The sequence below is a fragment of the Lontra canadensis genome, unplaced genomic scaffold (assembly GCF_010015895.1).
Source record: "Lontra canadensis isolate GAN:19392208 unplaced genomic scaffold, GSC_riverotter_1.0 scaffold75, whole genome shotgun sequence".
NCBI lineage: Eukaryota > Metazoa > Chordata > Mammalia > Carnivora > Mustelidae > Lontra > Lontra canadensis.
Window position 1 is genome coordinate 9,012,634 of NW_022631069.1, and position 15,793 is coordinate 9,028,426.

The 15,793-nt window shown below is 44.2% G+C and overlaps 1 protein-coding gene across 4 annotated transcripts in view; it reads left to right on the forward strand.

Moving 5' to 3' along the window:
* The first annotated feature begins 42 nt into the window (after positions 1 to 42).
* The window catches only part of SLC16A4 (solute carrier family 16 member 4), a 39,141-nt gene continuing 23,390 nt past the window's right edge, over positions 43 to 15,793 (forward strand). For 2 of the 4 annotated variants that reach the window (XM_032881501.1, XM_032881500.1), the window contains exons 1-8: positions 43 to 589; positions 1,792 to 1,890; positions 9,036 to 9,168; positions 10,011 to 10,154; positions 10,322 to 10,483; positions 11,765 to 12,250; positions 14,491 to 14,702; positions 15,691 to 15,784. In XM_032881501.1, coding sequence (XP_032737392.1) covers positions 1,804 to 1,890; positions 9,036 to 9,168; positions 10,011 to 10,154; positions 10,322 to 10,483; positions 11,765 to 12,250; positions 14,491 to 14,702; positions 15,691 to 15,784 — 1,318 coding nt within the window. In that variant the 5' untranslated portion in view covers positions 43 to 589; positions 1,792 to 1,803. The remainder of the gene's footprint in view (positions 590 to 1,791; positions 1,891 to 9,035; positions 9,169 to 10,010; positions 10,155 to 10,321; positions 10,484 to 11,764; positions 12,251 to 14,490; positions 14,703 to 15,690; positions 15,785 to 15,793) is intronic. The other 2 variants (XM_032881498.1, XM_032881502.1) reach the window with 2 other exon arrangements.

The window sequence follows — 15,793 nt, forward strand, 5'->3', positions numbered from 1 at the left end:
TATGCCTGCCATGGGGCTGGAACTTGGGACTCTGAGATCAAGAGTCACACGCTCTACCGACAGGAACCAGTCAGGCACCCCAGCAAGGAACTTGTTGATAGTCTATGGTTGAAAGTCTAGTTCACCGGGATGAGTTGTCTTTACCATTTTAATTTGGTACCTCTGTGGCACTGACCGGCTCAGATTTTGGGTTGTTTCCAGAAACCCCCCTGGCGTTAGACTCACCTGTGTGTAAGGGCCTCCTTGTTTAATTAACTTAACCATAGTTACCGAAAGGATTTTCCACTTGGTTTACTCTGATGCTTGCTTCTGAGCCTATGGTGACAAATTCTACTTTCTGAGTCTGGATGGGTGGAGGGAGGGCCTGGGATGGTCAGATCACAGTTTTCTCCTCCCCTCAGGAAGTAAAGTCCACTGGCAGGAGTGACCACATTGGCTCAGCCTCACAGACTTAGAATGCTTGCTTGTGTTCACAGTGCAGCCGAATGAAATGCCTTAGAAAAAGGAGTCACTTTGTCAAAAAGTCTATACTTTTCTTCCCAGATTGCCTCATTGCTGAAGGATTCCTTTGCTGAAGACCACATCAAAGGTAAGGAAAAAATGGGACTGTGTGCTGGGGCTAATTTTCTGAATTGTTTTGAATGAGCGGCATGGCCCACCCCCGACCCCTCCTTCCCCGGCCTGCTCACCAGACTGCCGGCCATTCCACACACGCTGGCCGCAGCCTGGCCGTCCTGGAAGCAGCAGCCTTCCTGCCAGTCTGATGGTGGGAAATAAAGAATACCGCATGCCATCCTCAGAACATTTACATTTCTTTCTGCTACTTCTCTTTATATATATATATTTTTACTCAACCACTTGGGAGAAAATAGCAGGTTCTAGGATACTTCACTCCTGAGACCAAGAACATGCTCCCAGCAGAACTACAAGACCACCACCACCCTTAAGAGATTTCACATGGTCTACTAGAAAGTCCAGAAGTGGACTTCCAGAATTTCCCCCAAGTGACCTCCTGAAGTCCTTTACAACTTGTTTTCTGGTCCAGGATTCATTCAAGGAACGATCACAGCATTTTTGTTGTCACATCTATTTAGTTAGTCCCTTAGAATATTTTCATTTTGGCAATTGCTTTGTAAAGGAAATTCCTAAACCCGAAGCTCTTCCTCCTTTCCTTATTTCTCTAAGGTCAAGAGCTCACCCAGAAGACCAGAGGGGGATGCATGACTTACCCTACGATGCGGCTTGTAGACCTAGGCCAGGGAGGCCGGTGCTAAGACAGGCCACCCCACAGAGAGGTGGGCTTGTAGTTAACTCCTTTGTAATTCCTGCCTGAAATAGTAAACCAAGTGGTCATCTTTCAGATGCCATTCATATCTCTGCGATGGCTTTGATGTCTCTCAAATTATGGCCTTTCATTAGCTTTTTCTTACCTCTCCCATGGTTCTGCCTGGATTGTGATTATGGAAAAATAGGGATGGGAGAAATAGTCAGGCAGACTTATATGTAACTAAGGCCATACCCCAAGATAACTGTCAAAGGCCTCTGGACTTGCCAGGTGAAGTTAGGCAGCAGGCCTCCAGAAAAATCCCCAAAGACAGTACAAAGCCCTGCTTGCATTTTTGAGGTTGAGATCAGAGCCTGTCAACAATTTAGAAATGAGGAAATCATCTATTTTTAAAGGGGTGGGCTACAAAAAAATTACAAGTGGTTTTACACCACAGAGAAAAATAAAGTTTAGAAGTTTAGATCAGTTTCTTGTCAACTGAGTCAACTGTTTTGGTATTGTCACAGAGACCGAGCATCATGACGCAGAGGGCAGGGAAGGCCCAACCATACACCAAAGCCCTGGATGGAGGTTGGGGATGGATGATTGTATTTCATTTCTTCCTGGTAAGAATTTACTTTCCCCTTTTCTACTGCCCCCAAGAAGGCTCCTCTGGAGAAAGGCTCAGAGCAAAGCCAGGAACTGCCAACAGCTTCCCAAGTCAGTGGCTCACACTGAACTCAGGAGAAAAACGTCCTCCCTGAGTGAAAGACAATTTGTTCCCCTCCAGTCCCCTCTTCGCTACCAACACCAAACCTACAGAATGTTCCAGCCACCACCTGCAGCTCTACCTTGGCTGCATGGCAATTAGGATGTGTAGATAATCATACATTGAAGCACCCCAGAAGTAGCAGTGGGAGGTGCTGGAAAGTGCTGTTGGGTGGGTTCCCAGCTCAGCCTAGCATACACAGGGCAGCAACCTCCCTCTCTCCCAGGGGATGGGGCCATTGTCTCTCTGTTTTGTCTGCTGCCCACTTCCCAACTCATCCTTGCAACCCTAACTTATGCTATAATTCGACCCAGTGTGTCTTTCTGACATGTCTGGAAAGGGAGAGAAGTGTGTGGATTCTGAAACCGGGACCTGATTTTTCTCCTTCATTCTGTAAGCAACTGGACTGGGCACTCCCATTTCCTAATTAACTTCTCTCATCCTCCCAGAGGCTCTTAAAGTTGTTGTGAGACATGGTGATCTGAAATGTCAGCATGGCCATTCTAGAATATTGGTGAGTCCCATCCCACCTGTGCCCCAAGCAAGCCTCTAACAGTGGCACCAGCTCCATATTCCACATCAGTGTTCCCAAATCGGTTCACTTTGAGATGGACTCACGAAGGTACCCTTTCCCTCCTGTCCTCCTCCCCTGCTCCGCCCTACAGTAAGAGGCTCACAAACATAGGACTGCGGGTCTTGGTGACTATTAGTTAATCCTGCAGCCCACAATGTGATACAAGAGCTCCATGAACAGGACGATGGGAAAACATCATACCACCTCCTCCCTAATGACAGAGGGGAAAGTAGCGGCACAGGTCCTCAGGCAGGATTTATGTAATACAAATCTCTTACCAGAGGACGATTAGTTAAACATTAGCTTCATTACCAAAGAATGTGTACTCACTTTTTCTTAAGCTCTCCCAGACATGTTATTAATAAGGAAGCTAAGGATGGCCTAAGCCCAAGAGCCCTCCCAGGAGCTGGGCCACGTCCCCAGATCACGGACTTTGCAGAGCTAGCATAGCTGGTGAGGGTCTCCAGATCTCCCACCTTTCTCCCCAGTAACGAGCCTTACTTTCCCGACATGGTCCTCTGGGGAGAGGTTATTTGATGAATGTAGTTGCTGGAAAGAAACACTGCCTAATAACCAGATTATTAAACAGTGTTCAGTGTTCCACTTTTCTGGATGCGATGCTGGTGACAGAAGCACAAGGAATATATTGAGTCCTCAAGCGTTCACAATGGGCTCTGGCTAAGTGAATGCAGTGGTACGTGGATACTTACAGGACTATGGCTTTCTGTCTGCATGAGTTACAAGTATATTTTTCTACAATAGAAAGGAGGTGAGTGAAAAATCCTGGAGCATGTGGCTAGTGCAACGGAGAACCTACATTATAGGGGCAGGGGGCTGAAACACTGTAATTTGGTTAAATAACTAAATAAAACAAGTGGCTGGAGTGTGCAATATATCCATACAGACACCCTCAGGGGCACTTTCAAGTCAAGTGTGAACTCCACACCCCTTTCCCTAGTCCTGACCTCACACTCTGGAACCCCAGGATCTCTCCATATACAACCATGCACACTTTATTTGAAAAAGGGAGCCCCAGTATATTTTGATGCAGCATCCAACTTAATTAAAATGACACAAAATGAGAATTAGCCTCCAACTTAATCAAAATGATACTGAAATTCATTTAATATTAAAATTCAAATAGCCACATGTACAGGTTACTGTACTGGACAGAACAGTTCTACAGTCTATCCTGTGGCCTATTATAAAATGTTCTTCTCAGATTACCAGCCTAATAATTATGTTTTAACCAGTTAATAAATGAGAGGTACGGAAAGGCCCTTCAGTAGAGTTTTTTTTTTTTTTAAAGATTTTATTTATTTATTTGAAAGAGATCACAAGTAGGCAGAGAGGCAGAGGCTTTAACCTACTGAGCCACCCAGGTACCCGGAGGCCCTTTAGTATTAAAAAGTCAAGTGCATGGGGCGCCTGGGTGGCTCAGTAGGTTGAGCCGCTGCCTTCGGCTCGGGTCATGATCTCGGGGTCCTGGGATCGAGTCCCACATCGGGCTCTCTGCTCGGTGGGGAACCTGCTTCCCTCTCTCTCTCTCTGCCTGCTTCTCTGCCTACTTGTGATCTCTGTCAAATAAATAAATAAAATCGTTAAAAAAAAAAAAAGTCAAGTGCATGGGAGAGGAAAATGAGAGAGCAAGAAGCCAGAACCTGAGGAAACAGGGATGGATATTAAGGTACTCCAGGGCTCATCTTGGTTCTGAGATGTAGCTGTGGGCCCCTGGCAAGTGATTTAACCTCTCAAGAGCAGCTTCACCCTCCGGGAAGAGGGGTGGTAACAGCCCTCACCTCCAGGCAGGGATGACTACATCATTTGCAGGGTCTGGTGCAAAAAAAAAATGTACGGCCCCTCATTCAACAATTATTAAGAATTAAAAAAAAAAAATGGGGCACCTGGGTGGCTCAGTGGGTTAGGCCTCTGCCTTCAGCTCGGGTCATGATCTCAGGGTCCTGGGATCGAGTTCCATATCGGACTCTCTGCTCAGCAAGGAGCCTGCTTCCCCCCACCCTGCCCTCTGTCTGCCTCTCTGCCTACTTGTGATCTCTGTCAAATAAATCAATAAAATCTATTTATTTTAAATATTTAAATTTTAAAAAGAAAAAAAAAAGAAAGAAAAAGAGAAAAATCCAGTAACAAAATGTTCTATGGGAGTGCTGTACTTTAAGAGGGCTCATTTTTGGGATCCTGGCTGGCTCAGCGGGTGGAGCATGTGATTCTTGAATTTGGGGTTATGGGTTTACGTTCCATGTTGGGTGTAGAGATGAGTTAAAAATAAAATCTTTACAAAGAGTAAAAGTTTATTTAAAAAAATGATTTTATTTGACAGAAAGAGAGAACACAAACTGGGGGAGTGGCAGGCAGAGGGAAAGGGAGAAGCAGGCTCCCCAGTGAGCAGGAAGCCTGATGCGGAACTTGATCCCAGGACCCTGGGATCATGACCTGAGCCAAAGGCAGACGCTTAACTGACTGAGCCACCCAGGTGCCCCAAAAGAGTAAAAGGTTTTTAAAAAGGACTCATTCTAACTTCCCACACTCTGTAACTATATATTTGCATGAGGTTTGTTTTTCTGCTTCCTGTCTCACTGGACCAACTATCCCATAGCAGCAGGTACCCTGCTCACCGCTGTAAGCCTGGCCCCTCATAGTGAACAGCCTGGGACACGCCAGGCAGTCAGTAAACGCCAGCTGGTGGGTGGGTACGCTGGATGGAGGGATGGATGAACTGACCGTTGGACACACGTATGAATAAAGCAAGTGACAATGAGGAAATTGGAAATGGGCAGGGCCCTTGTAGGGACATTTTTAAAACACTGGTTTTTATCTCGAGGCTGAGGAGCTAATGAGAAAAAGCAAGCAGGGGAATGGTGGGATCAGATCTGCATTTCAGGAAAACAGCTCCGCCTGCTGGGTGGATGACGACTGGCAGGGGATAGGCCTGGAAGCACGGAGACCACTGGAAGGGTGTTGTGATCATCCACGTGAGCAAAAAAGGCCCTAAATGAAAGCAGTAGCAGTGAGGATGGAGCAAATACAGGTCAGTGCAATATGGAGGAAACGGACCTGTAAGATTTGGACAGGAACAGAGTATTAGGGCAAAAGGGACTCAGGAGTCCTGGGATGTTGGCTTTGGCAACTTGGAGGATAGTGCGTCATTCACTGAGTTGGAGGACACAGGAAGAACGTCTGCAGGTACTTGGATGGCTTAATCCTGGGCAGGGACAGTGGGACCTATGACATTACCAGTAATGTCAGCAGCCCATGGGCAGGTGGAGTGCGGGATCTGTGTACTGAAATCTGTGAGTCATCGGCATACATGGGTTGGCTTGAACCAATAGGCAGGATGGGTAAAATCACCAGGGAGGGGGAGAAGAGCAACTCAGCAGAATCCTGGGGAAAACTGATGTTAGGGGTTGGGTGGAGAGTGTCCCATGGAGGAAACCAGTGGGAGAAGTGGGGAGACAGCATCCCAGAAGCAAAGGCAGAAATGTCCAGGAGCAAAGAATAATGAACAGATGCTGCCCGAGGCGGGATGTCACAGAATGGATGACAGGGTTTGTAAGTTCACCAAAAAGGAAGCCTCTGGTAGCCTGGCTGAGCATCCCTACAGTCAGTGGTGGGATGTGAGGAAGCAGGGATAACCTAACAGACTGTTCTTTAGTTTGTGTAGTCCAGGAAGGAAGAGCTGGGGGGATAAGAGAGAGAGAGCCGGAGTAGAAGGAAGTTGTTGTTAAACAATCACCCAATCATTTCTGACAAAGCCTGATGCTCTCTATTCAAAAGGGGCCCCCTGGCTGATCCAGCCCTCTTTCCCAAGACAATTTTCTAATGAGTGTGATCTGGTGAGGGAGCTCTGTGTATGAGTGTGTGTGTTTTTGGGGGGGTGCTCTTAAAGGTACAAAGAAAATGAGGGGGTTGGGTCAGCCACAGGAGAACTTCTAGGGGCTTGTATTTTGGGGTGAGCCCATTTACAATGTCTGAGATAGACTCTGGAACAGGGCTGAAACCCACCTACCTTAGATAAAAGTCAGGGTGAAGTAATGAAGTAGCAGAATATAGACGTACCTAGTCTGCTTGGATAACCAAAGGAAAATCCAGATCTTGGGAAAGAGTTTTGATAACGGAGTCAAAACAGAAACAAAGTTGGAAGGTTACAAGTTGAGGGAGGGAGGGAGAGCTGATGCAAAGGCTGTATCCTTGGCTTTCTTGACACACAGTGGAAAGCACAGACCCACTTGTCAGAGACAAGCAAGCCCCAGCCACTCACTGTTGCTCTGCCCAGACATCAAGGACAGACCAGAGAGAAAAGGTCCTGAACTGGGAATGGGGGAGGGGGGACAAGCCCATTTCAGGTGGCTAAGAAAGGAGAGGACAGCACCATCTAGACAACAGCACAGAACCCAAGTCCACAGAAAGAGGAAGGGTACTTTACAGAATGATGCCTCATTGTGGTGTCTCCTGCTCATGAGAGGCTGCAATCGCCACTCTGCATTCCGAACTGGGCAAGACAAGTGGGGGCCGCCTGAGGTCTGCTCTGCTCTCTAGCCTCAGTTCCTGATAGAAGCAACTCTGAGGAATAGGAGGATTATAAATTGCGGGAATAAGGGCCTGATGAAATGTCTTCTTCACTTGTGAATGGATAGCCCGGGTTTCCGTGGCATTGTTCACTCTGAATAAGGACAATTTTGTGCTACTATCAAATCAAAACAGGAAAAATACATGAAGGGACCCCCTTCTCGCCACACCCGACTTTTGCAACCTCGGGGCACCACTGGTTCTTAGTCCCTTACTCCAGACAAAAAAAAAAAAAAATACTAGTTTGAAACAAGAGTCAAGTGAAGAGGCTGGAGGGGGAAGCTGCTGGTTAGGTAGCACGTGGGGGCTGAGGGAAACAGAGGCCCAAGAGGATGCAGATCTCTGACTCGGGTGAGCAAGACTGGGTTGATCCCAATGAAAGGAGAAATGAAAAGGAAAACCAGGTGTGGGATAAGGGAAAAAAAAGTCTGATTTTGGATGGGTTGGCCGAGTTAGATATGGTGATTATACAAATGAGTCTGAAGCTCTTAAGAAAGCAAAATGGTTATAGGCGGTAACAAAACCACAGTTAAGAGTTTCAGTATTAAGTGCTATTCTTTATCTGAATTTTCTCAATCTTCAGTTCTGTGAGCATAGTATCTCCTTTCTCTTCACTCTACAAAGGAGAAAGCTTAACTGCTGTGAAGTAGTTTGCCCAAGGTCACAAACCCTCAGAGGAAGTGCTGCCAGGATTCAGGCCAAGGCGCACTGATCTCTGAACAGTACTTGTCACCATGACACTATGAATATGAGGGCATCTTAAGGTTCAAGTGAACGACTGTCTATGGTACAGAGTGGGATGAGTCAATGACAGCGGGTAATACTCACCAGGCAGACAGAGAAAGTGGAATTAGTGAAAGGAAGCCCAGGGTCTGTGGTTCATAAGTGATGCGTGGCCAGGCTGAAAGCAGAGAAAGTGGCCTTGGAAAGCTAAAGCCACTGAAAAAAGAAAAGGGAAGCCTGGAAGCCCCTGGGGACAGTGAGTGCCCAGGCTCCTGTGCTGAGTGCCCAAAGACTCTGGCCTGGTGGCTTCCCTTCCGGCTCCTCCTGCTGACCCCAGGGTACTGCCCCCAGGGTAATGGGAATTCTAAGCAACAAATGTTAGCATGCCACAGAAAGAAAACTTGACCTCAAAAGGGATATTCCTCCTAGTGAGAGGGAGAAGGGTAGTGGTGGCAAGGAGGGTTAGTTGGGACAAAAGGAAGGATGGGGCACGTGACCAACCAGAAGCTGACTCTCCAACTGTTTACGCTCACTATTCTAGCATCAGTTAGTAGTACTCCCTTCTGCCCTCCAGTGTTTCCGCTGGGACGGTATAGAGCCACCCTATTTATATACCAAGTGAGGAAGGGTACTCAATTTAAGAGCAAAGTTAGCAAAGCTCATCTAAGAACCGATGGGAACAATTCATCTTTTGGACCAATGTGCTTCTCTCACAAGAGTTAAATGCAACTAGCTGTCTTTAACAGATATGATTCTGACAGAACAGTACAGTGTCTGGTCTGGAGTCAGTCTATCTGGGTTCAAATCTCACCTCCGGCACCCCCATATCAAGTTCAAGTGACTTTTAATCTCTCTAAACCTCACTTTCCAAAGAAAACATGGATTGCCAGAGCCTTGTAATGAGGATTAAAGAAGATATTCTTGTGTCAAGCACTTAGATACTCCAAGAGTAGGACCGCTCCACAAAATACAAAATGTATAATGTGGAACCAACCAACACACTGGTAAATACTGGTGACCTGGGGCCAGGGGGTTGGGGTCAGAAGCACAAGCAGCTGTAACCTTCTCTGTGACGGCTCACTCACCACCTGACTTGGACTCTTTGGTCTGCTTTGCTTTAGGTAAACGTGTTTCTGATGGGGATGATCAAGACGTTCGCCATTTTCTTTGTGGTCTTCCAAGAAAAATTTGAAAGCTCCTCAGAACAAACTGGCTGGATCGGATCCATCATGTCATCACTTCGTTTTTCTGCAGGTATAAAGCTGGCAATAAGCTTGCTGTCCAAGGAAAAGCACCACAAAGGGCAATCCTGAGAAGATTTGTCTGTCAGTCATTTAAGGCTGAAGCATTGCTAAAACCCAGATTCATTAATAGGTAAAGCTGAGTAAAGTTATGGACTCGAAGTGTTTGGCCTCTTCTTGGCTTGACAAAATCAGAAGAAATGGGGTTCAAAAAAAGCTTAAGAATCCAACTATTAAAGTCCATGATTCAATTTTTTATGCCTTGTTTCTTTTCACAGTGCCTAAACACGGGTTCAGTGAGCCAGTCTCTCTGGGAAATCAGACCACAAAGTTCTTAAGGCCAACATCTAAGCATATTCAAAACACAGCAAACCAATTCCTCTTCCCTTGCTTCTATTTGGGGCTCAAACATGACAGAGTAGATTAATGATTGAATCTTGTTCTAGTCATAGATAACTAGGTGCAATCTCATTTTGTGGGTTTGGTTTTCTTAAGGTTTTACTTATTTAAGTAATCTGTACACCCAATGTGGGGCTTGAACTCATGACGCTGAGATCGAGTCACATGTTCTTCTGACTGAGCTGGCCAGGCACCCCTCATTTTGTGGTTTTAGAATGCATTTTTCAAACCTATTTGCAATCCTCTTTAAAACAAACAACTCTTTTTCCAAAAAATACAATAGTGTGGGACTGGGAATATTATGAAGCCCAATACAGACACCTCTCTGAAGGATACACAATATTCCAAAGTCAAGTCCTCTTGTTTTCCTTCAGTTGCTCATTTCAATTGCACATCAGAAAATAAGAAATGCCAGAGCGTATTTACCTAGTACTTGCCTTTCTTCCTTTTTCCGAGGTCCCCTGGTTGCCATTATTAGTGAAATAACTGGAGAGAAGACTGCCTCCATTCTTGGGGTTTTCCTTGTTTCTGGTGGATATCTGATCAGCAGCTTGGCTACTAACATCCCCTTTCTTTGTGTGACTATGGGACTTCTACCTGGTGAGTCCACTGTAAAAATAAGACTGTAGAAGATGAGACTAGGAACCTTCCTTTTTACTGTCTTGTCCATGGACCCAACAGGCCTACTTATATTATCTCAGGTCCAGGAGAATAGCTCATCTGGTACCAAGCCACTTCATGTGATTCCAAGCTACTGTTCTTTTTAGGTTTGGGTTCTGCTCTCCTGTACCAAACAGCTGCCGTGCTAACTACCAAATACTTCAAGAAACGATTAGCTCTTTCCACAGCTATTGCCCGTTCTGGGATGGGCCTGACGTTTCTGATAGCGCCTTTTACAAAAATCCTGATAGATCTGTATGACTGGACGGGTAAGTTACTCTGTGTCTCAACTATCAACTCCACAAGGTACGTTCAGCTATCTCCCTTGAATGAGTGGGAAGTGCAGACTTTTTGAGCCAGGGAAGAAGTAAGCAAGCAGGACTTCTACAGTAAACATGTGCCTCCTCTTCCTTGGAGAACACATAGCAGAAGACATGCTGAACTATTTGCAGGCTTCGCCACAGACCACACGAGCAACTCAGAGTTCACAGGATTCACATCTGCGGGGATGGAGGCCACTCTGTGCAGCTGGAGAAACACCTTGCAGGGAAAGTGATACTCCTGGGGACACACGGATTCCCTTCTCCTCTTGTACCACTGAAGCGCTCTCTTTTCAAATATTCTCTTTAAAAAATGCCTCCTCCACCTGACTCACTAAAATAGACCTTAATCTCTTCTACATCATCATCTATACATAAATTTTTCACAAACAAATGAAAACCATTCACTCCACAATTTTTGCTGTGCCTGACCTAAAACATTCAGATTTAAATCTTAAATCACTGGAAAAATATATGTACATGTACATATATAGGGATATATATGAGCCTATTTCTACCTACAGAGCCTTTTTGCTGCCTCTTTCCTTTCCCAAGTGAAAAACTACCAGTGGTCTCATGGTAAACTGAACCAGGGGGCAAATCCCTAAGACAGGATAGCAGAACCTACAGCCAATTCCATCTCTGGAAACATCGCACACAACCCACAGCTTTGGTCAGACCATGCTGAAACCAAGCCTGACATCTGTCTTCTTTCAAGGAAATTAAAAATGGAATGAGATGAAAGGCTGGCCCCTCTTCTAAGGCAGTTTCTGAATGACTCTCATCATCTAACTCTAGAATTCTGTATTTTCTGTCCTGAAATCTATATCTCCACTTCAGGATATTTTAAATCCCTATTTAAAACACACAGTAATTTTCTAACATTTCAAATACCCACCCCCCCGTACTCCCCCCAAAAACTATTCTTTTTTTCTCTCGCACAAATAACACTCTCTCCCTCCAGGTCATCTCCTGGTGCAGCTTTCTGGTTTTCTATTTTCAAAGGATGCCCTGTTTTCACAAGGATAGAGTGGTGTGTAGGGCTAAAAATAAAGTAAACAGATTTAGATACTTCAGTTAAATTTAGGGGACAAAGTAGTGTTTTCAAAAATTATTGCACTATGACTGAATATATTCATGGTGGGGCCCCTTCTAAGCCTAAGAACAGAGTATTGTGAAATGAGATGGGTAATTTTTAACCTAACTTCTCACTGTCTCTCCCCCATTTAGGTGCCCTTATACTACTTGGAGGGATGACATTAAATTTGGTGCCTTCAAGTATGCTCTTACGATCCATCCATATTAAAAGCGAGAACAATTCTGATATTAAAAATAAAGGCAGCAGCTTGTCTGCAAGTAATCCAGGGGCAGTGGGCACGACAGAAATGTCATCCTGCGATGAGACACAAGAGGCAACCATCACGGAGAGTGCAATGCAAAAGGCCAGACAACATGGGACAAATTTAATAGTCTCACAGAACGAAGAGTTCAACAATGAGCCTAATGGGGACCGTTATGAGAAAGAGGCTACTTCATGCAGCTGTAAACAAAAACTCGGTGACATCTCCCTTTTAAAAAATCCTTTCTTCTACATATTTACCTGGTCTTTTCTCTTCAGTCAGCTGGCATATTTCATCCCTACTTTCCACCTGGTGGCCAGAGCCAGAACACTGGGGATTGACATCATGGATGCCTCCTTCCTTGTTTCTGTAGCTGGTAAGAAAGCATACTTTGACCTCAAACTCAAAAGGAAGACTGAACTTAATTTTACAAAAATGCATTCAATTTTATAAAAAACTAAAGAAAACAATTCTTTTAAAAAGGAGTTATGGGAGGGCCAGAAAAAAGGAAGTCTTTTTTTTTTTTTTTTTTAAGATTTTATTTATTTATTTGACGGAGAGAGACACAGTGAGAGAGGGAACACAAGCACGGGGAGTGAGAGAGGGAGAAGCAGGCTTCCCGCCGAGCAGGAAGCCTGATGTAGGGCTCCATCCCAGGACCCTGAGATCACGACCTGAGCTGAAGGCAGTGGCTTAACCCACTGACCCACCCAGGTGCCCCAAAAGGAAGTCTTTTGAGGCTGGTGGGAGAACCAGGCCTGTCCCTCCACAGATCTGTCACCGCACCTTGCCCACAGGCACTCTTTATCAGAGAGTGGCCCCTAAGCAAGCCTCATTCATTTTCATGTCAGTGTCTGTCTGACATAGTACACATTTAGTATTTGTGGCATAAATACGTGACTTTAAAAAGCTAGCAACAGCCACCTCCAGGAAGCAGGAAAATCATAGGCAGACAGCACAGGGCAGAGGTTCAAAGGATTGGTTCTAGAACGTAAGACTTCCTGGGTTCAGGTTTTGCTCTGTATTTCCTAGCTGTAGGACCTTGGACAAGTTACGCATGTTTTCTGTGCCTCAATTTCTCAATTCTTCATCTGTAATATAGGGATAATAAGGTTATCAGGACTGAATGAGCAATGCATGTAGAGTTTAGAATAGTGCCTGGCCCATCATAAGCATTCAATAATGTTCTATAGTATGGGTAGCTAAGAATTTTTGCCCTTGCATTCACACTAAGACAGATAAATATGCCTGTTAAGGCCATTCACTAATGGACCAGGCTGATACTTAAAAAAAATTATAAGGTTAAGTTAAAAATGAAAACAATCATTTTAGTTGAGTATTTATAAAAATGTAAGGAGACAAAAATGCTTAATTCAAAAGATCTGGATTCTCTCAACGGACAAAATAGGGAGCCTAAAAAAATTAAAGGGATGACATGGACTATTCTAAATATCTGGAAATTCTATGTAGCTTGATGTTAACTTTTCTCTCCCTAATTTCTTGAAAAGACTGCTTACACAATCCTTACAAAACTGACTATATGCCATTCCAACTGCAAAGATACCCCACTTTGGTCAACTAAAGCCTGTGTACACAAGGAAAAGATACATAGCTAATTTTTTTATTAGAATGTCTGATAGTCATCAATTTAGATCAGATTAGGCTATGCAATGGGACCAAAGAACATAACAAAAAGTCTCCATATGTATCCTAGGAAGTAACTGTAAAAATAGAAATAGTAGTATGCATTTTCTGCCCCCCTCCCTTTTTTGTGAAGCAATTTAGGAAGAATTTACACTACAAAGCAACTGTAGCTCATGCCACTCTTGGTGAAAATGTTCTATTATTTAGCTGCTACACTAGTTTATAATCGATAAAAAATAAGAATATTCTGTTACCGTGAAACTGAATGAAAAACATGGTACTTAAATTTTATTCAAGTTTACACCATGGCTCCAATGTTCAAAATGATCACACATTTCCAGATTTCCTACTTATTTCCCAAAAAAGCAAAACAAAACAACAAACAAAACAGGCTTCCTATTTCCAAGCATAATAACCTTGACAGGGACACTTTAATTACCAAAACGTCCTGTACAACCGTAAGAAAAAGTCCCAACATCTATTTTTTTTCAACATAAGACTTTATTATTTATAATGTCGAGTCTTCCACCATCTGGCTTCCCCAGCACACTGCCCCGAGGGCCTACCAGTCTTTTAGAACTCTCACTCCCTCACCTGCACAACCTCTTTGAGGAAGGCCGCCTGAGTGCCCAGGCCTCTGTAACCAGGGATTCCCAGTTAGGTGGTACAAGCTTTCCAAACCTGATGAGGGTAAAAACAAACAAACAAACAAACAAACAAACGAAACACCTGAGGGGTCTCCTACCCAGCTCTGGAGGAGTCTTTCTGGTGCTGTATTAGATGTATTTGGAGTAGGTAAATAAATGACCGAATCGACTGACAGACATAAATGAGACCATTTTTTGCTCAGATGTCCTCACCTCAGGAAGAAGTTGTATTACTCAGGAAAAGAGGTCTTGGGCAGTTACACTTTCCAAAGGGGCTAGGGAAATGGAATTCAGATATCATAAGGTCTTCTCAATCTTCTTCCAGGTATCACTGAGACAGTCAGTCAGATAATCTCTGGATGGGTTGCTGATCAAAACTGGATCAAGAGGTATCATTACCACAAGTCTTACCTCATCCTCTGCGGCATCACTAACCTGCTCGCTCCTCTGGCCACCACATTTCCATTACTGATGACCTATACCGTCTTCTTTGCCATTTTCACTGGTGGTTACCTGGCAGTGCTACTTCCTGTACTGGTGAGTAGACATACTCATTAATACTGTTAAACCATTTAGAAAAAGCAAGTATTAATAATAACCTCCCCAAAGAGATTACATATTCGGTATTAATTTTATAATTAAAAAAAAAAAATCACATGCAAGGCCTCAGAAACCCTGGTGCTGTATCCTGCCCACTTTTCATCTTACCTTCAGGGGAGTAACGGTGTGACACCTATCTACATGAGACAAAAAAGAAATGAAAGCAAAAAAGGGATCAGCAGGTTTCCACTCTGCTTCTGTCTCCCAAAAGGTTAGGGTTGTGTTTACTTGTTTCCTTCAGCTCCAGAAGTTTTTTTGGCTCCTTCTAAGATACCATCTTGAGGAATTCCATGAGAAAAAAAGGGACTTCCTGACCAGTGTGGCTTCTCTCTTGTTGAGACCAGTCCTATGTACTTCAATAGGGATGTTGATCAATTCCTCTACTTTTACCCCAAACTGACTTCAAGTCCTCGGCACAAAAGGAACAGAAATACTTATACAAATATTTCATGGATTCTTCAGGTTTGACATCAATATTCATATAAGGGCTGTAGGATATTATACGAAGCCTACATAAAAATCAAACTTTCTAAAGCTGAAATCAACCTGGGAAAACTGACTTCTTACAAACCAATGGCTGGTATTTAGCCATAGGTGGATTTGAGAATACCACTGTCAGATCAGAACGTAAATACCATTTCCCAATAGAGAAGAGCCGTGAGGATCAAGGAAGAAAGGTACCCCTTGTTGCCTTAAAGATTTAAAATAAGAAACCCTATGCTCCTTACTAATACAATGAAAACACTGCCTGCCTGGCACAGTAACTCTTCCCTGTTTGTCTCAGCTCTTATAAGATACCAAGGCAAAAGGCCATCCAAAATCACCTCAGAAGTCAACTGTTCATAGTATTTATCCCTTTGCAGGCATAGGTCTCAACAAGAGTTTTGCCTTCAATATGGCTAACACTGGATTCTAATCCCTACAGGTTGATCTGTCTGGGAATTCTAGAGTACACATGTTCTTGGGACTTGCCGGTTTCTTTGCTGGGATGGCTGTCCTTTCTGGACCACCTATAGCAGGTAACAACT